The sequence below is a fragment of the Rhinolophus hipposideros genome (genome assembly GCF_964194185.1).
Source record: "Rhinolophus hipposideros genome assembly, chromosome: 3".
NCBI classification, from domain to species: domain Eukaryota; kingdom Metazoa; phylum Chordata; class Mammalia; order Chiroptera; family Rhinolophidae; genus Rhinolophus; species Rhinolophus hipposideros.
Genome location: NC_138049.1, coordinates 103820178 through 103844016, shown reverse-complemented (window position 1 = coordinate 103844016; position 23839 = coordinate 103820178). Strand labels below are relative to the sequence as shown.

Genomic DNA, 23839 nt, shown 5'->3' with positions numbered 1-23839 from the left:
GAATCCAAAGCCTCTTAAAACCAGGAGGTTAAATCATTTCACCCGGAGCCCTGCTGCTATTCACATTCTGAACGTCATGGAGCTGGAAGGAAACTCAGGTCAGCTCATCACATACTAAATCCCAAAGCCCCAGAGAATGCAGCCCAGCCGTTCATTTTTTGAAAAAGACCCAGACAGGAAAAGTCACAGGGCTGGGGATTCAATGTGAACCTCTTGTATCCCAGTCTGGCCCTTCTGCTCTTTATCTGCTTGCCATGGACCAGAATGGACTCTCAGTCTATTTGCTTTCTCAGATCACAGCCTCCACAAGGTCTGCATAACCTGGTCCATACCTTCCACCTGGGGAAAGCATGGTGACCCTCCAAAAGCAGCCGTACTTAGGAGCTCACATGGTTTCTGACATCCACCACACTGACCAGACCGTTGGAGGGTTCCATTCCTGCTGGAACAAAGAAAGCAGAGCAGTCTGGGGAATTGGAGTACCCCCATGTTCTCCTCTGGGTCTGAGGATTGATTTGACTTAGCAAGTCCTCACATGAGCTGCATTTTTCAGCCCAAATTTAAATGTGCAGGGGTGACTGAAACTGTGTAAATGTTAAAAATGTTATTATTCAAAAGCCCTTGAGATCCCCGTGGATCATCGTGGTAATTAAAATGCAGCGCAGAAGACCCCTTGCTTCAGCAGCTCACAGGGTAAAAGGAAAATGAACACCCAGAATGAATAAAGATGGAAAGTTGCAGGCGCTGGGAATGAACGTGCTGGCATGTCCTATTCTGTAGAGCAGCTGGCCTCGAGCAAACAGCCCTCCCCGTGTCCTCGTCCTTCCTTGTTTCTCTCGGAGAAGGGCAGGTTGTGAGGAGAGCTGAGGGCAGTGTGGGAGGACGGGTGGAAGCTGCAATTCCAAAGACGGGAGCACAGTGATTCCCCGTCAGAAGGAGCCGTGAGTCCTCTGCTCCCCGCGAGAGATTCGTGCCTCTGCTTTTTCTAAAGGATTTCCACTTCCCTTTAAGCCTGTCAAGGCATTCCTTCTCCTTCTGTGCCCAGCTCAAAAGCTGCCTCTTCTGATAAGCCTCCTGGTTCAGAGTAACACATTTTGCTTTCTGCTCACTGTGCATTTATTTGGCTTACATGTTTTTGAAAGCATCTACTAATTTTTGCCTTGAATTCTAGTCATTTCTGTATATGCTGTTTTCCGGTAGCTGGTAAGCCCATTGAGCAGACGTGTCTTCATGTTTCTCTCTCTCGGGTGCCCCCTGAAGGCAGACATTTTTCACGTGCATATTGACGGTTCTGGCGCCTGGCTCAGTGTCTCATTTCAGCCTTCTCATTGTATTCCTGTCTGTCCCCTCCTGCTGTCCAGACATGTAAGGGTAATGAAGGTAACAGGTGTTGGTACTTGTCACATACATTGTCTTTGGTGGTCCTGGTGAGGAACAGAGAAGTCGTTGGTCTCATCTGTGAGCAAATATTTTGTAATGGATCCGGTATGGAGAATAATAACCGTTGTTAACATCTGTTGAGAGCTAGCAGGTGCCAGGCATGGTTCTAAATGCTTTGCGTGTATAATCTAATTCTCACAACGATCCTATGAAATAAGTACTACTAAGAGCCCAAAATTATAGATGAGAACGCTGGGCACAGAGAGTTAAGTAATTCGCTCCAGACCTGGCTCTTGTTCAGCACGTTATGTTGTTAACAGCTTGTCCCTAAGAAATCTAGTATTATCCTGGCTTTCCAGAAGGAAGAGACCATTGAGTAGATCGTTTCCCACCTGTTGATTTGCTGGGAAATCTATGTTAGCCTTGGGTACTGTATTTTTATGGGAAAGAAAACACCAACTCTTAAGATCCTGAGCTTCTTAGATCAAGCTTTCCAGATAGCACGGTGTCTTTCCTAGGGAATTGCCTGGGTAAGCCACGTCATGGCAAGGATCCCCTTCCAGGATGCCCGGTGCTCCGTCAAGTATTGGTGGATTGTGGGTTCTCTGATGGGATTATGACCCTCAGAAATTCTTGCTCTTCACATATTTCCTTCTTCCCTAAGTTTCCGTTCCTTCTTTCTGCCCACTTCCTGCCCCCAGCATCTGTCTGCTATTGAGCTCTCGGCATCAGTCTGCCTTTCTTCATTGATGGCGTGCGTGAATGGCTGGCTATGAGACAGGGCTTTCATTGTGGGCTGCCACAGCAGCAGGCAGAACATTCTCTGAGGCTTGGGTTCTGAGGTCCACCCAGGCAGCAGGAGCCGGGCGGACTCCCAGTTCTGAACTATGGCGCTTGTCTTTTGTTGTCAGACTCCCCTCCCCCACCACCCAGAGTTGTTAAATAAGGAACTAGACGTTGATGCCAGGAAGGGGAGCCTGTGTTCCTGTTACCAGAGTCCTCTCTTTTGCATGCAGATGCTGTCAGAGGGACGTGGCACCTTGGGCTGGGATCTGTAGGAAGCTGGCTGTTAGTTGGTCCTAGAGATGGCAAATGTGGCAGCCTGTTGACTCTCCCCGTCAGCCTGTCCTGGGAAGTGCTGCGGGATGGTCATATGTCGTCCTCTCTGTCGCCCCCATGCAGGAGCACAGGGCAGCTGTGTCAAGCTGCCAGTGGCCATAGGTGGTATTCTGAGCCCTGACGTCATGGTTTCCTGGGGCCTGAGTTAAGCTGTATGGGTGGCTTCTGTACGCAGTATGTCTTCTTCCCTAGAGAAATGATTCAAGTTGTTCAGGGCTTTTGCAGTGCTCTGGACCTGACCTTTGGGATGTAGGGTTTGTGAGTTAGGGGTGTGAAAGTTCCGGAACAGTCAAACGTAGAGGAAGGAGATGCCAAAGTTCATACTTCTGGGCTCCTGCAGATATGTAACCAGAGCCCGAGAGTGGAGCTCACTGGCTGCCCCCTCAGCAGCCTCTGCAGATCTGCCAAAAGCTGAACAGACTGTGGAGCCTGAAACATTCTTCTCAAAGGGGGGAGGGGGGACGAAGGGATCCGTGTCTCTGTTCAGACCTCAGGGCGAGGTGCTCGTCGTGACAGCTGGTCGTTGGGAATCCTGTCTTAGAAAAACAGTGTTGGGGAACACTGGCGTCACTCATGGGCAGTGGGGACTGTTTTAGTGCCTCAGGTTTATAAAGTATCTGACTACCCTTGTTAGTTTTAAAATTGAGCTTCAAGAAGGGGTCTTGAGGCTTCAGGCAAGCTGATGAGGGAGAGTGGGTGCTATGCAGGCAGGCACCCAGGAGGGGTTCTGTCGTGCAGGGAGTCACGCAGTATCTCAGCTCCCGCTCCCCACATAAGAACGCAGGACATGGTGAGGCCAAAAAGGAACACCCACGGAGCCAGAGGTAGGGAGTCATACCACTATAGTCTTGCTGGCAGCTGGGTTGGAGACACAGGAGGCAGCAGCCACACTATCCGCAACCCGCCATCCACTTGTCTCTGCCAAACAATCTTACTCGCTAGCAATCCTCTTCTCTGCAATCTGCATTCCACACTCCGCCGCTTGCTAGCTCAGCCACCATCTTCCTGCTAGCCCCGCATTGCCTGCTAGCAAAGCCATGGCAGTTATTTTAGTGCCCAGTGGCTCACTGGTTACAGCTGACGGCCAACTAGCCACAGCTGATGGCCATCCACTCACAGTTGATGGCCATTTACTACCTGAGCCAGCACCTTTCCATGTGAGGCCGAGAGCCTGGAACCTGCACTCCTGGCTCTACCCCACGGGTTCCCAGGCAGGGTTCCGCACCCCCGAGGGGGAGATGTTTGCCATTGCCGTGTGGTGGAGACTCGGCTTCTCATCACTGTCGTAACATAAAAGGGATTTTGAAGGACCACACAGGCCAACCTACGTATTGTCGATACTGAAGCCCAGCACGATGAGATCATTGCCAAGGCCACACAGTGAGAGAGCAGGACAGCCAGGTGTTCAGGCCCCCAGGCTGAAGCCTGCTTCCCGCCACACCACCTCGGACAGGCCACTAAAGGCCTGAGGAGGGCCTTCCATTTCTCATCTGTAACAAGAGCTGAACTTGACCCTTTCAGCCCCAAGATTCTCTGATCTCACAAACAGTTCCTGGGAGCTTTGGGCAGACGGGGGGATCGTGTGGTGTGTGTAGCACAGAGTCCACGTAGAGAGAAAATAAAGTTGAATCTTAGCTTTGGAATGTGAGCTAGTGCTGAACGCGGGGTTGTTACCTACCCTGGTGGTGTGGATGAAAATCTCTAGTGGGTCTGAGTTCGTGCAGGGCAAGCCCGTGGTGTCCCGGTGAGACTGATGTTGGACTCTGATTTGGTCAATTATTGATGCTACTCGGGGCAGAGGTATTTGATAGCTCGGGTGAGTGTACAGTAGGAGTTGGCCGCCTGAGTTCGTGGTGTCCAATTTCTGGGATGGCCGGGAGGTCTTGGGAGAAACACAAATGTCTATTTGGCTCTGACAGGTTAGACCATTTTGTTTTGAGTGGATCAACCAAGGTTAAATGTAAACAAATAGGAGCAGCTGGGAGGCTTTGGAAGGAGTGAGATGGGCACATTCTCAGAAAAACAAGAAAACCCTATGCTCCCTGCAGAAGGAAGGAAGGAAGGAAGGATGAGGTGTGGAGCTCTGAATAGCCCCCCTCCAAGGAAGGAAGTGTCATTTCTCTGCTGTTTTGTTTTGCACTTTCAGTTAAGGAATTCCAGAAGTTGCAGGTTGTGGCCCGTGCCCTCCATTTTCCCCCTCCGTTGCTGCGTGCCAGAGGAAGGGAGGGCGGGTAGCTCTGAATAACACTTTGGCCTTTATGGAAATGTATCAGATGTTCCAGGAGTGAGTCTCCCTAGCTCATGCTTGTTGTCGGCGCTCTCTCCCTCCCTCTTTCCTTCTCTCCCTCCCTCACTTTTACTCCGTGTTCACTCACTCTCTCCTCACTTGTGTCCTCTCTGTGGGATCTAGTTAGCACTTCTCGCCTTATATAGCAAGGTCTGCTCGTTGATGGTAACAGCCGCCTAACAACAGGGGAGGCTGCCAGAGAGCATTAATCAGGCCAGTGTTTGGAATTTCATAAATGCTCGGACTTTGGGTACAAATTGAACATTAAGAACAATACTAAACTGTTTTCTTCCTTCCTCTCTCTCTCCTCTCCCTCTGCCCACTCTCTCCCCAGCCCATCCAGCGTCTCTCTCTTTCCCTCTGTTTTTGAATTCCTCTGCTCTGCCGTGTGCTCGCTGCGTTGGAACTTTGTTGATTTTTGCCACGTTTAATTTTTTGTTTCTCTCTCCGTCCACTCCCAGACCACAGGCGGAGCGGCAGCAGCCGGAGCCAGGACTCCGCGGAGGGGCAGGACGGGCAGGTCCCGGAGCAATTCTCAGGTCTCCTGCACGGCTCCTCCCCGGTGGGTGAAGTGGGACAGGACCCTTTCCAGCTGCTGTCTGCCACTGGCCAGAGCCATCCAGAAGGGTCCCCCGTGCAGGCCGCCTGCCACGAGGCCAGCATGCAGCTGGAGGAGACGGGTGTGCACGCTCCTGGAGGCTCCCCGCCCAGTGTCCTGGACCCGAGTAAGGCAGTGAGCCACCCGGCAGGCCTGCCCACTGCCAACAGCCAATCGCACCCCGAAACTTTGACTCACACAGCATCTCCACACCCTGGTGGTGCCGAGGCAGAAGGAGACCGGAGCGGGGCTAGAAGCCGAGTCCCTCCCACCAGTAAACCCAAAACTGAACTCAAACTCAGCCGCAGCTTGTCCAAGTCTGACTCTGATCTCCTGACCTGCTCCCCCACGGAGGACGCGATGGGGAGCCGGAGCGAGTCCTTGTCCAACTGCAGCATCGGGAAGAAGAGGCTGGAGAAGTCGCCCTCCTTCGCCTCGGAGTGGGATGAGGTAAGGCCGCGTGACGTCACAGAGCTGGCCACAGCCCCCCACGGCTCCCTGGGTGCGACTCCCAGGGCCAGGATGTGGGCCAGGGTTGCCCCTGGTTCCTTTGCACGGCAGCCAGTGTGATTCTGACAGCCGTGAAGGAGGCAAGCCCCACGTAGCCAGGGCAGGGGGTCCCCTGCGTGCGTCGCAGAGAACGGATCCATTCCTGGTTAAACTGGAGGGTGGAGGCCCCAGCACAGCAGGCCGGAGGGAGAGGCAACTCCTGGAAATGACAGGCTGTTTGGAAATACTTGCGTCCCATCAGCCCTGCTGAGGAAGTCATGCCCACCGGGAAGATACTTAAGAAGACCTAGAGTCCTTCCTGGGAGTCTTCAGGAGGGAGCGGGGAGGTCCAGGGTTGGCTACGAGGGCGGAGAGAGGGGCTGCTGGACTCTGGGAGAAGCTGCTGACGGGATTGGGGGGGGGGCTGGGCTTTTCTATTCCCCGCGCCCCCGTGATGATTCTGCTGTGTTCCCCTGGGAGACCCGGTGCCTCTTCCAGCAGAAGTGTCCTGCCCGTCCCACATTCCCAGGTTGGTGAGGCAGAGGCTAGCTAGGAGGTTCAGGAAATAGAGAGATTAGTAAGGAGAAAACATTCAGAGTCTGAGGTCCAGGTTCCTTTCATAACCAACGTTACAGAATAATTGGAAAAGTGTGCTGAATATTTTTCAGTGACTGTGACATGTCTCCTGGGCAGAAGAATGTTTCTCAGAGATTGGTAAACACCCAGGGAATGTGAGGGTGCTACCCTTGCAGGCTTCTTGCTAGGAAGAAGCTGCCTTTGAAGTGGCCTGGGTCTGTCTTGCAGGAACATTTTCAAGAGATGAATTTAGCTCTCCAACAGGAGGGGAACAGTCCAGCTGCCATGTCCATTAGAACAGTCTGTAGCTTAAATGCCCTACCCGACTCTATTCTGGTTGCAGCTGCAAAGTTATGTAAACCAAAGCTGATCCCGTTCCCAGTGTGGGAACAGGGTGGGGACAGGTCCTACGGCACTCGTATCTCCAGATAAGATGAGGCTTAGGACTCTGTTTTGTCAGGAATCCTTGCAACAGGAGGTTTTCACTGTTTAGTGAACCAAGATTTGGCAAGCCTGTGGTAGGTGCCAGGCCACTTGAGGAAAATCAGTCTAAGGGAGAGAACTCCTGGCCCTGGGAGGTCACACACGAGAGTGTGTGTGTAGGAATGTGTGTTCTACCTTTGTTTTTCAAAACAGTTTTTACTCATTTACAGTCAAGTATAGAATAAGGCAGTGTGCTCTGAAATGGCAGGACAGGTGAATGGGGAGAAAAGCCTCCGAGGGAGTGGGATGGGTAGAGACAAGAGGCGTGAGAGGGTGGAAAGGGGCTTCAGGGACGATCACAGGGAAGTGGGATGTGACACGGGATTAAAGACCCGAGTGTTAGTTTTAAACCAGGTGGAAGCTAGTGGGATGGAGAAAGGGCTTTGCAGGTGGAGAGAACAGCATGAGCCAAGGCCTGGAACTGGGAAAGCTGAGGTCACCGGGTTTCTATAGAGTGTAGAGTTCGTGTAGAAATAGGAGAATACGAAATAGGAGTAGAAAGTGAGATTGGGACCAGATCGTGAGCCTTGAACATGAGGCTGAGGAGTGAGTATTTGATCTGATATCGAGGTGTTATCTCCCAGTCCTTCAAATAGGCTGGAAAACAGCTTTCCCCGCCTGATGAGTTAGCTCTCCTTTTGGACCCCATCTCCTGAGCATACCTTCTCCCCATGAGGTCAACAGTATGCGGTGACGCTTCACAGTGTATTCGTGCTCTGATAACATGCCAAGTGGCCTTATGGGCGCCACCATTTATTTCCTGCTGCAGAAGAAACGTGAAATCACCAAAGCACAGCCCAGCTTAATTGAAGTTGGTTGTTTGCGTTAATAGACCAGTTGTCTCTTGACATCTTAACGAGAGGAGGGTTCATATGCTGATGTTTTCTTGCAGGTAGAGACTGCAGGTGGGTACAGTGAACCCAGAGACTGTTCAAGGTCTGGGTGTCCTGGCCAGTCTGTCGTGGGGCCCAGAAGCACTGTTACATTTTACATTTGAAAAAAACTAAAGGCAACTGAGGTCTTATTGGAAAGAATTCAGAAGCTTGAGCCCTGCTTGCAAGGCCCTTTATGTGTAACCCTTCAACATTGTTTTTGAGTCATATTATACTTGGTTTTTGTGGGTATCTCATCTAAAGAGAAACTTCAGAACTGTTTCTCCAGGGATTGGCCCTAAACCCCGGTCTTTGGCAGACTTTCCCAGAATAGTACATTAGTTAATGGCTGCCCCCCACCCACCCCTGACCAGTGCCTGAAGGCTGCTGTGCTGTAATGTATCTTGTGTACTTTGTGCTTGAAGATTTTTTCTTTGCCATCATTAGATCCCCACTGCCACCCCCCCCCCCACCGCAGGTGGTGGGGAAGGCTGCTCTGTGAGGCCTGCGAGGCGGAGGGGCCTGGGGGCCCAGGCAGCTGTGATCCCAGCATGTGATGAGTTGTGCCTGTGAGCTGGCCAGGCCGCTCCTAGAAGGTGCCGGGCCGTGCCCACGACGAGGCCCCCAGCTCCACCAACTCTACCTTGGTGGTGGATGGCCTCAGAAAGCCTCAGCGTTACTACCCTTATTTGTGAAACAGGCAGTCCAATCTGTGTTGCAGAGTTGTTTTGACCAATTAGATGTGTTTAAGTGCCTACCACAATTCCTAGTATTCAAAAAGCATGCGTGAGTGGCAGATCATTACTGTGCCCGGAGCTCCGGAGCATGAGAATTGCGGCCTGGAGTCGTCAGACCTTAGGAAATGCAAAGCTTTCATGGGTGTCCAGGGCTGGTGGAATGACTGTGAAGTAGTGGGGTTCAAAGCCCCTCGACTCAGGACCTCCTGCACAGCTGCCCCACCCCAGACCCAGAAAAGTAGGGCAGGTGCCCCCACTTGTTCTGCAAGAAATTAATGAGCCTTTCTTCCCTAACTCCCTGAGAGGAGGAGAGAGGGTAAAGAGAAATCTGCAGCCCTCTCTGCTGCTTATTTTTCATATGTATTCTCCATACAGCAGTAGTCCCCCCTTATCCAGGGAGGGTACATTCCAAGACCCCCCGTGGATGCTTGAAACCATGGGTAATACTGACCCCTGTATGTACTGTGTTCTTTCCTATACATACCTACCTATGATAAAGTTTAATTTATAAATTAGGCACAGTAAGAGATTCATAAGAAAAATAGCAATAAAATAGAACAATTATAACAATATGTTGCAATAAAAGTATGTGAAGTGGTATCTCTCAAAGCATCTTATTGTACTGAATTCACCTTCTCACTTAAAGGTAGCACGTCACACCTTCCCTTTGGCATCCCTGAACTGCCAGTATTGCTGCTCTTGTGCTGTGGGGCCATTAAGTAAAGTAGAGGTTACTAGAACGCAGGCAGGGCCATACCATGAAAGTCAGTCTGATAGCCCAGGTGCCACTGAGTGACTATCGGCAGGTCGTGTACACAGCGTGGCGACGCTGGACAGAGGGGTGATTCCCGTCTTTGGCGGATGCAGCGGGATGGCGCGAGATTTCATCATGCTACACAGAACAGCGTGCGATTTAAAACTTGTGAATTGTTTATTTCTGGAAGTTTTCGTTTCGTAATGTTTGGACTGTGGTTGACGGCAGGTAACTGAAACTGCCGAAAGCAAAACTGGATAAGGGCTGCTACTGCAGTGGGCAGCAGTGGCTGCTTGATGATTGGTTGGTTGGGGTGATGTCTTATAGCTGGGAACGCGCAGAGCTGATAGATTCGGGGTCTCTGACTGCAGACACGGACTGCTCCTTACAGGTGGTTGGCGCAGCCCTTGCTGAATTACTCCGGACTAGACGACATCTGGGAGTTGGCCTGCCTACGTATAGCATCCGTTCGTGACACTATTCTGCCTGTTTTCTCTCGTGTTTTTGCTAACAGAGAAGTAATCGAGTTGGCTCTTAAAGGAGCTCGGCCTAAGAGGAGATCTAAAGCCAAGCTTCCCGGGGTACTTGCTGTATTCTCCAGTCAGTGCTTGCCTTGGTGTCTGAATGATCCCTGGGGCATAAGGGAGGGTAAACTGAGAAGCTGTCCATAAATAAAACTTTACAAACATATAGGTAAGGAGCAGGAAAATCACCTACAGCTCTCTACACATAACACACCTATGTTAACGTTTGGTGTATGTCCAAATCTGGGGTCTAATACTAATATTTCCTGATTTATAACTGGCTGTTTTTTTACCTAATGGCTGCCTATTGGGATCCGTTTCCATGGCAATGTCAGTAAGATCTGAGTTCAGGTCTTCCTTCTAAAAGGCATTATATTCTATTAAATGGCAATATCATAAGGTTAGTTAATTTGTTGTTGTTTAAACTGGCCTCCAGTTGTGAGGTCCTGTGCAGGGCATTTCGCACCTGCCAGCCGCTGTGCCTCGGAGGCTGACCTGTGTGGACTGAAGCAGGAGGTCCAGGAAGGCCGCCTCTCCTGTAGGGACCCCTGCCCAATCGCTGCTCTCTCTGGGTTCCAGTACCCAGTCCCTCCCTGTGACCCGTCGGGCCCGGGGCTCCTGGCTGTCACTACCTCCCATCCCTGCCACCCTCCCTGCACCCTCCCCAAATCTATGCAAGTAATCCCTTTATTAAGCTCCTTTGGTTGCCCAGTGTGAGGGTGCCATCTTTTTCCTGCGGGGACCCTGAGTGCTACAGACATTTTTAGCACTGTTTCTTTCCATCAACTCTAAGCAAGCTAGATGGCTGTGTGCTGGAGCAGTAAACATGGCTCTTGCATGTAAATTGTAAATTAATCTTCATTTGCAGGTGAACCAGAAGCTGTAGATACTCAGGGTGCTGGGAAGCAGGAGTAATTCATCATTTAATTTGAAGCCTTTCCCACTTCCAATTACGGGGAAGAAACCTGTCCTCCTTCCCACCAAGTTGGCAGTGTGCTCAGTATTTCAGTTGTGTGCTCCCGAACCCGGTCTCCTAGAGCCATTTCCATCCTCTGTCCCTGCATGTCTCATGCACCCCTGGCGACACACACAGCAGCAGTTAGCGTCCGAAATAAATACCTCATAAGAAGAACAAAAATCACGTCCTGGTCAGCTTGCGGTTTGAACGTATAAAAAGTCTGTGGGATCAGATAGGTGTCTCACATACCTGCCTTTGAATGGGATTGTAACTTCTGACAGAAAGCCACAGAAGGCTGTTTGTCTACTTAGCATAAACATTTGAGTCATTTAGAACGTGGCTGAAGGCTGAAGTGATAAATTTGTGTTTTGTAATCAGCTTTCATAAATCTTAAACAAGGGAGTGAAGGGCAGGGGGTGCTTCCTTTGCCTTTTGTACAAGCTGAGAATAATTTCTGGTCAGGGATTTGGGGGGGGTGGTGTCCCGGTTTCCTCTGAATCCGTTCCCTGAGACGTGAAGTGGCAGTAGCAGGGAGGGCACCCTTCCAGGCCAGGTCCCAGACGCCTTGCCCTTTCCAGCAGGCCATCCAGTGGGAGGCATGATGTCATCACGAGAGAAGCTGATTGGTTCACCTCCACAGAGGCTTTGGCTGCTGTTAACCCTTCACGGTTGGTGTGCAAGAAGAATGACTGGGACGAGAAAGGAGAGCCTCTGGGAGTTAAAGCTGCCAGCGCTGAACTTCCCACACCGGGTTCTGAGTACGCATTGTTCTTTGTTATGTATACAAGCGTGCTGTGTAGTCCTTTTAGGGAGCAAAGCTGTCCCTAAACAGGAATGTGACACTCCTACCTCTGGGGACAAACTAGAGCCTCCAGTGTCCTGTAAGTGGCTTCCGTGTACCATGGAGTCACAGCTTTTGCCCTAGAACCTCTCAGTCTCTCTGCTGTTAAGTGGTCTGTTAAGATTGAGGGCTTTTTTTCATATTTTAAAAATAACCTCACTTATTTTATAAGCAGTCCTGAATAAACAACTCTGGCCTTTCTGTCTGATAAATTCAAGTGAATGGTGTTAGCTGGATTTGGAAAATATATATTTATACGGGCATTTCCATGGCCTTGAAACTAACAGAATAAAGACCATAGTGTTACAAGTAAGCTGGGGTCAGTCTTGGCTCTGCAGTTCACTGGTGATGCAGAGACGCGTGTTTCCTCCCCACCCCACCCAGCCTCCCTTGATGACCCCGTAATGACATGCCTGGAACACAGCTCGCCGGCCTTTGGGACCTGGCCCAGAAGGGTGCCCTCCCTGAAGCTGCCACTTCCCTTCTCATCACGGGAGCCTGGGAGCCTGGGACCCTGACTTTTATCTTTTCTTTCCTCATTTTCATGCTTTTCTCTGCTTGCTCTCAAGATTTCATTTTGCTACTTTTCCTGTCATTTTACTCATCCTGCTTCTTTTTTTTTCCCCCGTCTGTCTTTCCCCGCCTTTGCTCTTTCTCCCCTTTTCATTTGTGCCCTTTCCTGTCTTTTTACTTTGTTCTTCCTGTTCTCATTTATTTTTCCTTTTCATTACTTTTACCAGTGGCATCAAGGAGAGGCTTTTTAAATAGCTTTCCCTTCTCAGCCTTCTCCATCAAAGCATTTTTCTTTTATTTTCTCTTTTTAATATTTTACCTGTTTATGTATTCTGCAGAGCATTTTACCACACCTTGTGTTAGCTCACCTCCTCCCCCCATGCCACCACCCACACTGTCTGCCCCCGTCCTTTCATAAACAGTCTGCTTCCATTTAGCTGCGTCAAACACTGTCAAACACCATGTAGGGATTTTGTGGTATTTGTGAAATTGCTAGCCAGATGAGAATTTCCCTTTTCTCCTTTTTGTTTACTTCCATTTTTTAACACCAAAAGCTTGGGTGACAGTGAACGTAGGTGGATATATGAAAAGAATTTGATCTTTATTCTAGTGCATACGGATGATGAGAATCACAGAAGCATTTTCTGGGACATTCTTTATATAATTTGGCTCTGGTTTTGTATCTCTTCTCTTTTTTTCTAGTAATAGCATCAGTAGCATACAGACTGAGTGATTTTATATAATTTAGAGAATAGTAGTTTATCTTATTCTAAACAATTGTGTTTAAGAAACAAGTAGCGTTATTTTCACATAATCAGCAATACTGTCAAATTGCAGTATATTTTTATTATAATTATTCATTCATTCAATTTCTTGAATACCTGCTATGTTCTCGGCACTGTTCTAAGCAATGGGATGGGCGCTGAATGAACTAAACCAAATCCTCTGCTTCAGAATTGACATTCTAGAAGGCTAGTGGGAGAAAGAGAAATTAAAAAAGACAATAAAATTCCTAGTATGCTAGTTGGTGATAAGAGGAAACTGAAGCTGAGAAGAGGGAAGGAGTGTGGTGGGAAGTGGGGGCTGCAGTCAGATGGGGCGGCCAGGGCGCCCCAGTGAGGAGGGGTGAGAGCAGGCCTGCAGGGTGGGGTCGGGCCTGAGTGGAGCTATTGGGCCGCTTTCTCTGTAATTAATTTCTCCTGTAAAAGAAACTTAAAATTCAATTCTACACATACACTGTCTTACAGATACAGCCTATGACTTGACTTCTACTTTTCGCTTCCTTTCTCTTTCTCTTTTGCCACTAGTTACCTGATCTTTTCTGACCTTGTTTTCTTTCCCCCAACTGTTAAGTTGTTACGGGTGGCTTTTTACACACACACACACACACACACACACACACACACACACACACACTTTTTAAACAATTGAACTAGAATGAAATCTGAATTTCTAAGAATTTCTCAGGCTTGGCCTTTGCCCTTGTCATCATCCTGGGCAAGGATCTGTGAGCGGCTTCTGCTGGAGGCGTTGGGTTCTAGGTCATTATCTTAGGAAATACATTTCCATGGGTGCATCACATCCTCAAAGCAGAAATAAAATCTAAAAACCAAGAGTATAAGGCAAGGGGAAAGGAATTCAAAATTACTGAGACTGGAAGATGTCCAGGAATCTAGAAAATAGACGATCCTGTGAGAAGAGGACAGCCAGCGAGGGGTTCACGGACTCGGGGCAGAGGGAGCCGGGTCTCAGCACCCAGAACAGAGTGGTGCTGGTACCCCGAAAGGCTTCTTAAGGGCTGGCGGCCTGATCTATCTAAAACGCTTTCTCCTAAGCCCACAGGTTGGAAACGGGATTGACCCCAGTGAGAGAGAGATATACTGGGGGGTTCCGACATTCTCTGACCCTGGTGGACTCGGGGAGGTCGGTGTAGAGGAAGCCCCTTAGACACCAGGTGTGGAGAGTGTCCTTTCTGTGCACACGTGTGAGGGAGTATGTGTGTGGGTGCTGTGTCGTTTCAGATGGTGGATTACATGACATCGGGGCAGGAGGAGTATCTCAGTCAGCCGTGCCCAGGGACTATAGATACCCGGTTAGTGAGTTGCCCAGGTCTGGCTGGGGTCAAGATGCCATGCACTTCACCTCTGGTCTGCCCTCCTTCCCCGGAAGTCTGCCCAGATGGCCTGCTGCTGGCTGCTTCGGGCCTGTCCTCTCTGGCTCCATGGAGCCCTGCGAAGTACAGCAACACAAGCTGGCTTCATTAGGTGCTCGTAAGACAACTATGTTTCTGGTTTTTCCTCCTTAAAATGAATAGGCCCCAGAGAAACTTAATTTGTTCAGAGATGTGCTGACGGTCAGAGTGGCCAATAATTACCCAGCCAGATAGTGAGGAACAAGCTTCTCATTATATGAGACTCTAGGAAAGCAATTAACCTGGACCTCACTTGGGCTTCCTTTGGAATCTGGGACCCTCAGCGACGACACAGAGTTCTTTTCTGGCCCCCAACGGCATGCCAGCCCCCTCAAAGATGTGAGCTCCAATCTCAGCTATCTTTGCATGGAAGGCTGCGCCCCCTTCCTAGGGTTCCTTTACTTCCCTTTGTCCTGCTTTCTTCCTTCCCCATAGATGTTCCCTTTTGATGCCACCAGGTGAGTAGCTGGTGGTAAAAAGAATGCTTGTGGTCTGAAGAGTTTGGGCAGGCAGGATGCTGAACAGTGTTGCCCAGGTACCCTTCTCTGTGTCACTCACAAGCTCTGATGACCCAGTCAGTCTCCAGCACCACAGGGTCCACCTGTCCACAACCCAAGGCATTCTGTTTGTCTGGACAGGTGGGAAACTGCCTAAGTCACTAGAGGCCTACAAATGACAGTTTGTCTGACGGTCTGTTCTTGCCTGTCCTGATTGAAATTACCAGGAAGCCATGTAAACTCAGCGGAGATGGTGTGGTTTGTGTCAATATTCAGGTTCCTTTCTACTTTGGGCTTAGTTATGTTGGGCAGAACCTCCCCCCAAACCTGCGGTTTCCCAGAAAATAAGACCTAGCCGGACCATCAGCTCTAATGCGTCTTTTGGAGCAAAAAATTAATATAAGACCCCGTCTTATTTTACTATAATGTAAGACCGGGTCTTATACTAACTTTTGCTCCAAAAGACGCATTAGAGCTGTTGGTCCGGCTAGGTCTTGTTTTCGGGGAAACATGGTATGCAGTGAGTGTGCGGTCCTGGGCTTTGCTGCTTTGGAAATAGCATCCCTCACGGACCCCCAAAAGGTGGATGATCCCAGAGAAGTTTAGCTGCAGGGCTTGGCTGAGCCCTGTGCTGGCCCTTAGGACAGCAGAGAACTTGGGGGGTAGCGGCAGAGGAGTGCACTTCAAGGGCAGGGATTACCGAACCCCAAGGTCATGATTTGTGATCTTGGAGGAAATACGAGTCAACAACCTTCATTTCTAACTGTGTACAGAAGGTAGGCAATGCCAGCCCTAGAGATGGAATTTTTATAGCCTGGGAATTCTTTTTTAAAGTCTCTCCCCAAGACACCCATTTCCTCTCCAGTTTGAGTACCCTTCCAGAAATATTCTGTGCATATGTAAGCATTTCAGATATGCCAAGTGTTTTTCTTTCTAAGATAAATAGTGCCATATTATACATAGTGCTCTGAACCTTGCTTTTTTCATTTAATTTTTTTTTTTTGAAAATCATCCTACCTGAAGTGTTTGCTTTTTTATACTTCACAGTATTCCATCGCATGGATACACTGTCACTTACTTGAAAAAAATTCCCCTAGGTGGACAATTTGAATGTTAATAAGTTTTTACTGATTAAAAGTAATGCTACCATGCATATCCTTATTCAAAGTTATTTTAAGATAAATTTCTAGAAGATAAACAGCTGTGTTAAAGCGTTTGTGCATGTTAAATTTACTCTCACACCCACAACTTACAAAAAGAGCCTATTTCTCTACACCTCACTAGCCTGGGGGTGGTGATTTTTAATCTCTCTGGTTAAAAATGTTATCTTGGTAAGGTTTTAAAGTGGGTGTCTCTTATTATGAGTGAGGTTGGTGTCTTTTTTTTTTTTATTAAAGATTTTATTGGAGAAGGGGAACAGGACTTTATCGGGGTACAATGTGCACTTCCAGGCCTTTTTTCCAAGTCAAGTTGTTGTCCTTTCAGTCTTAGTTGTGGGGGGCGCAGCTCAGCTCCAGGTCCAGTTGCCATTGTTAGTTGCAGGGAGCGCTGCCCACCATCCCTTGTGGGACTCGAGGAATCGCAACCTTGTGGTTGAGAGGACGCTCTCCAACCAACTGAGCCATCTGGGAGCTTAGCAGCAGCTCAGCTCAAGGTGCCGTGTTCAGTCTTAGTTGCAGGGGGCGGAGCCCACCATCCCTTGTGGGACTCGAAGAATTGAACTGGCAACCCTGTGGTTGAGAGCCCACTGGCCCATGTGGGAATCGAACCGGCAGCCTTCGGAGTTAGGAGCATGGAACTCTAACCGCCTGAGCCACCGGGCCGGCTGGCAACTGAAATGTTGCGAGCTGAAATTCCCTAAGTAGGTGTTGGAGTTGATAAATGAGGGAAGCCAGCTGGAGCTACATCTTCTAAGTCTTGATGAGATTGTATTTAGAATATAGGTGAGCTGGGTTTTTGTTTTGGTGCTAATTAGCAGTTACTTTTCAGTTCCTCTTGTTTCAATCCAAATTACAGCACTATCTTACTTCCACCCCGAACACCAGAAGAGAATTTGTCTGTGTTTGTAAAGGAAAGTAACTTGGGAGAGGGGACTCCTGGGTGACAGCGTGAGTTTTCCTTTTCACTGTGAAGGCTCGAAGCATTTCTTCCCTGTCCTGCTGTCCCAGATGGAGGACTGTTAGGTTTTTCTTTAATGACTTGCAAAGCGATGGGACGATTTGCAGCAAATTCTCAAATCACAAAATTGGAAGAAATCTGAGTTGCCAAGTCATTCAGCTGTCCTATGAGTAGTCGCTTCCGTGCTCTCAGACAGGGACGCTCCAGCTTTTGCTTGGAAACTCCAGGTGACCATAACTGCTGTCAGCAGTTACTCTGCGAAGTCGTGGAAACTGCTTCCTCATTTCCAGCGTAAATCTGTGGCTTCCACCTCAGCAGTTCTGGTTCTAACTGCTGGGTCCGCAGGGTCCTGCGTAACAGTTGTTCAGATACTGGAAACCGCACTGACGTTCTCCCGCCCTCAGACCTTCTTGTTTCCTTGCCAGGGACCCTAGTTCCTCTTCCCTCTCCGCAGATGACTTGTTCTCACGCTGCTGCTGGCCTGGCCGTTCTCTGGATGTATCCCGGTCGTCCCGTCTTCTTGAAGTTGCATGACATCATTACAGATTGCATTATACATTGTGATGAGATTTCACTTCTGACATGGCGCCTGGGAGTACTTCATCCCTGATGTCCCTCCTACCTCCTGAAAAATTAAGGACCCTGTGGTCCCTCTTCTATACCTGGCTTTCTCTCTCATCTTGTACTTTAGTTTTCTGGCTCCAGTAAATTCCTTTACCCACTACTTTCCTCTATACTTTGGTTTATAACTTTTCCCCTATTGGAATGACTTTCTCCATTTCTTTTGGTTGAAATTCCACTCTTCTTTAAAGCTTACTCATTCATTTATTCGACATATTTTTTGAGAGCCTACTGTGTGCCAGGTTGTTCTAGGTGCTGGGCATACAGAAGTGAAGTAGTAAACAAACACCCAGCTTTTGAGGGGCTTACAGTCGAAAGAAAGAGACAGATGTTAAACAAGTACAAACAAATACAAATATTGTCACAAACAAAAAAAAGTGCTGTTGAAGAAAAAGAACGAAGTGCTATGAGAGGTAGGAGGTGGGGTAAGGCCCTATTTAGACTGAAGGAGTTATCCTGGTAAGCAGGGGTGGGACCAGGAGAGACGAGGATGGCATGCCCGTCTGCCCTCAACGCTGCCCCTGGCGCCTTGACACTGCAGAGGCCTTGCCTTTGGCCCTTCTGTCCTCAGGCACTCACTTGGCACTAGGGCATTGCTGACTCATGTGCTTTTTCATGCGTGGCCGACTCCCTAACCAGATTAGAAACCTAACCAGATTTCAAGCTTGTGATCACAGTTCCTTTTTACGAGCCCCTAGGCTCCCTGGCCCCTAATGGGCACTTGGAAATGAGTCAATAATTAAGGACCTTGGAAGGATGGTGAGGGTCCTGAGTCTTTCAAATGTCGTGGTCACTCCAAAGAGCTCAAGGTCTGGGTTGCTAAAATCTTGCCGTGCGTAGGCATGGGCATCGTTCTTTTTCTTCTTGAAGGAGATTGAATACTTGTGTTCTTCTCCATCTCAGCCTTAAACTTTGATTTTTACTTTCTTTTTCATTCTCTAGTAATAAGCAATAGCCTTTGTATGCTACAACTGAGGGATTCTATTCAAACTTTTGATCTAAATTGGTGGTTCATGAAATTTTTTTCCCCCCCATGAATTCGTAAATGGGCTTCAGGACTTCCACTAAATAGGCAAAATAATGCCTATTTAAAATGGTGTGTGTATGTGTGTGTGTGTGTGTGTGTGTGTGTACGTGTGCGTGTTTGTGTGTACATGTGTGTGCATAAGTAACAATGTTTCTGTGTATCTGTATACATTTTTCTGGGGAGTGGGGTTATAGTTTTCATCACACTGCCAAAGAGTAATGCCTTAAATAGTTATGGGTCATTGCCTGAGTTTTACATTTCTAAATGTATTATTTCTAGATATCTTCTAGTTTTTCTGTTATTGCTCTTAGTAAATTTTTGTCAGATTTTCCAAGTAGATAATACTGATTAGATTTTTTCATATGTGCCACTCATTTATAGCCTTACTTAATGTTGATAAAGATTTGAATTTTTGAGATTAAAAAAAAAAAAAAAAACAACTGAGGGATTCTAGACAACATGTGGAATAATTTGCTCCACAGATGGGAGCATAGAAATTTATGGATTTCAGGAAAGGTTTATTGCCAATGTTTTATGGATTTCTCAAGTTAATAGATTAGCTGCCCCCCCTCCATTTTTTAAATTGAAACTTTTGTTTCACTAAAACATTCTAATTTGAAAAAGAGGGGTTGAATTTGACATTTAAATGCCAATATATGTTTTAAGCTAATTCCATTTACTGCCTGCCCCTGGCCCGTTACATAAAATACTTTAACATCAATAAAGAATGTTGAGAATAGAAACCTTCTTGGAAATGTCACAACTCTTTCTGCTTTCAAGTATCATATATTTAAGTCATGAACAGAAACAGGTTTGGCCAGTTCTCGGCCCCTAATCTTTTAAATTAGATGGAGAGAAGAAAAGAAGCAAACCAGGTACGGTGTACTGCAGGGAAATGATCAACTGCCCAGGTAGCTCCCTGTGGAGGTCTCCAGAAGGACACGGCTGCAGTCGAGTGAATGTGTAACTAACCATACCCTCGGCTGGGTCCATGCGCTTAAAGCCATTTACAGGCTTTATAGGCAGTTAGGCGACAGCAGAAGAGTTAGCATCTCTGGCATATATGGTGCTGGCGGAATTGATTTGGCTAGAGGACATTTTCCAAAGCCCGTTTATAAAAATTAGAGATATTGCTGCTGTTCCAGAAGTAAGGTCCTTGATGAGTCTCCCCTGTTGGGGGAATTAACCCAGAGGTCTGGCCGTGCTCCAGTTCAGATAACGCTGTCTCTCTGGGCTAAACTCCCCCTGGATCCAGTTAGATTCGGCCTGTGTCCTCCTGGGCAGCAACTCGAGAACTGCCAGTTTCCAAGGCCAGAGCCTAGTGATTGATGCATCTGTTCCACTGCTGAGAAAGGTTTCAGTGTAAAATCTCCCAGACCCCGAGGATGAAAACAGGCTGTCAGTGAAGAGCAAATTTTGGTCCTCGTGCAGACGTGCACTGACGTCGCTGTGCTCTGGGATGGTCTCACGTGTCCAGGTGGGCCTAAGCGGGCTGGGTGTGCAGCCCGTTCAGCCCGTTCCCGGCAGAGAGCTTCACTGATCGCTGTGTTTGGGGGCCTCAGTGGCGTTAACACCCGCTGTTCCTTTGGTCGGTCGGTCCACAAAGCCGCGTTTACTGGGTCTCCCCCTGGGCTGTGGAAAAATGGTCTCTTCATTTGGGGAGCGTGTGTCCCCCTGCCAAGTGTGTGGCTGTGCCATTTACTTGATTTACTTCAGAGAATGCTTCCTGCTGGTATTAATTAAAATACGTTTCCAAGCCTTTGTAGGCTTAGCATGACGTGGGCCAGTATTGCATCATTTGCCGAATTTGATGTAATATGGCGATGTCTGTATTCCTTGAGTTAGAAAAGGAAAGGCCGCATCACAAAGCTGAGTGCGCTCTCAGGCCGTGAGGCCCACCGAGGTGAGGGCTCCGTGTCTGCAGCGGGAAGCCTGCCTGTAAAGTCACAGGAGGACCAAACAGGCAAAGCACAGCTTGTTCCTCATTCCCAGCGTAATGAGCTAAAACACAGATGCACAAACTTCAAGGTGGCATAAAGGCAACCATTCCCTACCATGGGCGCTAGTGAGCCTGCGGGACTCGTTACCCTGGGAGCAGATGGAACGCGTCGGCTTAGGAACCGTCTCACCGAGAAGAGCAGGTGCAGAGGCCCTCGCTGGCCTTCCTGAGCCGCTGTCAGCTGCGCTGCCCGAGCAGGCGGAGGCCGGGTGCTTCACAGGCAGGTATTTATTAGGTGACCACTGTGTCAGGCACTGCGCAGGTGCTGGGGGCAGGCGAAGGACGCAGTTCCTCTCAGGGAGTTTCCTGGAAGGAAGTTGGGGGTAGCTCCTGCATTCTGTGTAGGGAGGGTTTAGGGGCAGCAGTCTGAAAGTGGGGGAGGGGCTTGTTTTAATGATACACTTCACTGTGATTACTTAAGTTTTTATGTGTCAGATCAACAAAAACAGTTTTCTAAAGATGCTTGTTTTTGTACCTTATGTGAGACTGAGAAAATGTGTTTATATAAAAAAGACTTTTGTTTTTATTTGGCTTGGCAAGGAACTGTTCTTGGGCGGGTAAATCCCCCAGCTTCTGAGCTTCTGGTGTCTCTCCTTGACATGGCCATTCCTGGGTGCTGTTTCTGCCTCTTTAACCTAAATGCCACATTGACATACGTGTCTGAGTGTAGGTGTTGGTTTTAACTGAGTTCTTTTCTCCCTCAAGCCTGGCCACATACAGATCAGAGGTTGCCAACCTGGGCTGGTCGGAAATCAGACAGTTCCACAGCTGATTTGTTGGTGATTTTGAGCAAATTATGGTCCTCTCTGGGTATCAATTCCTGCTTCTGTAAAACAGAATGAAATGAGAATGTTTCCTGCAGGTTCCCGGTGGAATCTAGAAGGTCAGGGCTTTGCCTGGGGACACACTGGGAAAGGTGCGCAGAAGCCAGGCCTCTCAGATAGAGTGGAGTCATCAGTGGCCGCCCTTCACAGGTGGCTGCCCCCCTCTCTCCACTTGCACCCTGCTTTGCATTCAGAGCAGGAAAGCTGTTAGTGCAGGGCTCATTTGAAGCCCCAGTTGAGGAGGTTATCATAGCATCTTTAATTCTAGTGAGCAGCTCCCATTTTCCCCTCAGCAGTTGGAGTGAACAAAAGTCATAATATACCGTTTCCCCAAAAAGAAGACCTAGCCAGACCATCAGCTCTAATGCGTCTTTTGGAGCAAAAATTAATATAATACCAGGTCTTATATTGATTTTTGCTCTAAAAGACACGTTAGAGCTGATGGTCTGGCTAGGTTTTATTTTCAGGGAAACATAGGAGTACCAATTTTGAACCCGGATTTCATGCTGGATGCCTCTACATTCTTTGCTTGTATTGGACATGGTACTGGCTACCTTGGCTCACCTTTAATTGCGGACATTCGTTGAATTGGATTGGAGTGATCAGCCAGGAGGGTCTCAGGATGAAGGACTGTGTCAGTCCTTCACCTGCCCTGCCACCATCCCCCTGCTGGAGCAGCTAGGGTCTTACCCACACCTCTCATCATGCTGCCCAGACAGCCAGGCAGAATGTTTTTGCTTTGTGCCACGATGCTGCTTTGATTCATTGGAGAACGTCAGAGCTGAATGAAAGTTCCCTAAATGTGAATTACTCCTTTACATGTTAGTGAACTGAGGCCCATAGAGGACATGACCCACCCAGAGTCACACAGAACCTTTGGCAGTGCCCAAACCTCTGTTGCCTGGCAACATCTTTGGCACAGAGTGGGCACTCCCCTTGTTGAATAAATGAGCAGACCCAGGTCTCCTGGGGTTTGAGTACTGTGTTACCCCGAAAATAAGACCTAACCGGAAAATAAGCCCTAGCATGATTTTTCAGGACGACATCCCTGAACATAAGCCCTAATGCGTCTTTTGGAGCAAACCTTAATATAAGACCCGGTCTTATTTTCAGGGAAACACAGTGACAGAGTTAATTTTAACTTTTTTGGGTTAAACTGTCAGTGTACCAGATCTGATTCTGGTTCCATGACTGATCTAAAGTGTTAGAAGATTCTGCCGATTTTCAACCTTTCATGTTGCAAATGCCAACTGGGAAGTTTAACCCCGAAGTTCGCTATGTCTGTCTTCTGTGGCCTTCAAAGCAGTGGTTCTGAGTGACTGCAGGCCAGAGCACAGGTCAGCAGCGTGGGGCTCCTCTCCACATCTACTGAAGGTAGCACAGCCACCAGTGTCGTAACAACTGCCACTGAAGTTCCGCAACCACAGTGTTTCCTCCAGTGTGAGCACCCAACTCTGAACACACAAGAACTCAGTGTGGGGTTGCATAAATAGAATTTAATCAAATAGAATTTAATGCAAGTTTTCTCTGACACATTTAATACATCCATGATAGTAAATGCACTAGTGGTAATTAGGCAAATGAAAAGCAGTTCACATAAATGGCTGTGATGAGTATTAGCCCAGGCAAATCAAATTTTTATGGTTTTTTTTCCCCTGTTAGCTTTCTAGTATCTGATGACAGCTATGGTGTTGGCAGTGTCCCTCATTATGTAGATATACGTCCTTCAGACACTCACAGAAACCCACTCATTCATATTTGAAATTCAGCTCTAATTTCCCAATGGTTGGGGTTCCCTGTGACCATCTATCTTAGATTGAGTTCCCCCAAAGCAGGATTTGGATGCAAGTAGTTTAGTCAGGAGGTGAGCTCAGGAAGCCCTGGTAGGAGAGTGGGGGAGTGAGAAGGAAAGGAAAGCGATAAAGGGTTTGTTATCAAGGGGTTATACTCCAGGCCCTGGGGCTCAGACCTGCTGGGGGTCTGTGTGAGATGGTCTCAGTGCTCCCACCCGAGGGCCTTTCCTGCTGGGTGAGAGCTGCTCCCTTGGTGGGAGGAGAGGAGGACATTCCTCCCCTGCGCTTCCAGCCTGCCCATGTACAGGCCTGGAGGGCTCCGCGTCCAGAGAGAACTCTCAGAGTGTCGTAGGTGCCTGCAGTTGAGAAGTGTCCGATTGGCAGGATCAGAAACGATGACACTGAGAGAATGCAGGCAGGTACTGACAGTGTCTGTACACCACCCACCAGTGGTCCCAGGCTGGGGAGCACTTCTCTGGCTTTCCTGGGTGCACCCCTCTCCCACCACCCAGGAGGTCTGTGGGGGACAGCATCACTGCTCCTCTGGGCACTTACAGGGCAGACCTGCTCCTGGGGTTCCTGTTCTGGAGGGGATGTGGCAGGCAAGTACTCAGGGCTCTGAAAGCAGGAGGAAGGGA

At 48.5% G+C, this 23839-nt stretch overlaps 1 protein-coding gene across 5 annotated transcripts in view; it reads left to right on the top strand.

Annotated features, from left to right (window-relative positions):
* Nucleotides 1-23839, top strand: part of ANKS1A (ankyrin repeat and sterile alpha motif domain containing 1A) — a 170933-nt gene that overhangs the window by 97987 nt on the left and 49107 nt on the right. For all 5 annotated transcript variants that reach the window (XM_081043212.1, XM_081043211.1, XM_081043208.1 and 2 more), the window contains one exon: nt 5248-5834. In XM_081043212.1, coding sequence (XP_080899338.1) covers nt 5248-5834 — 587 coding nt within the window. The remainder of the gene's footprint in view (nt 1-5247; nt 5835-23839) is intronic.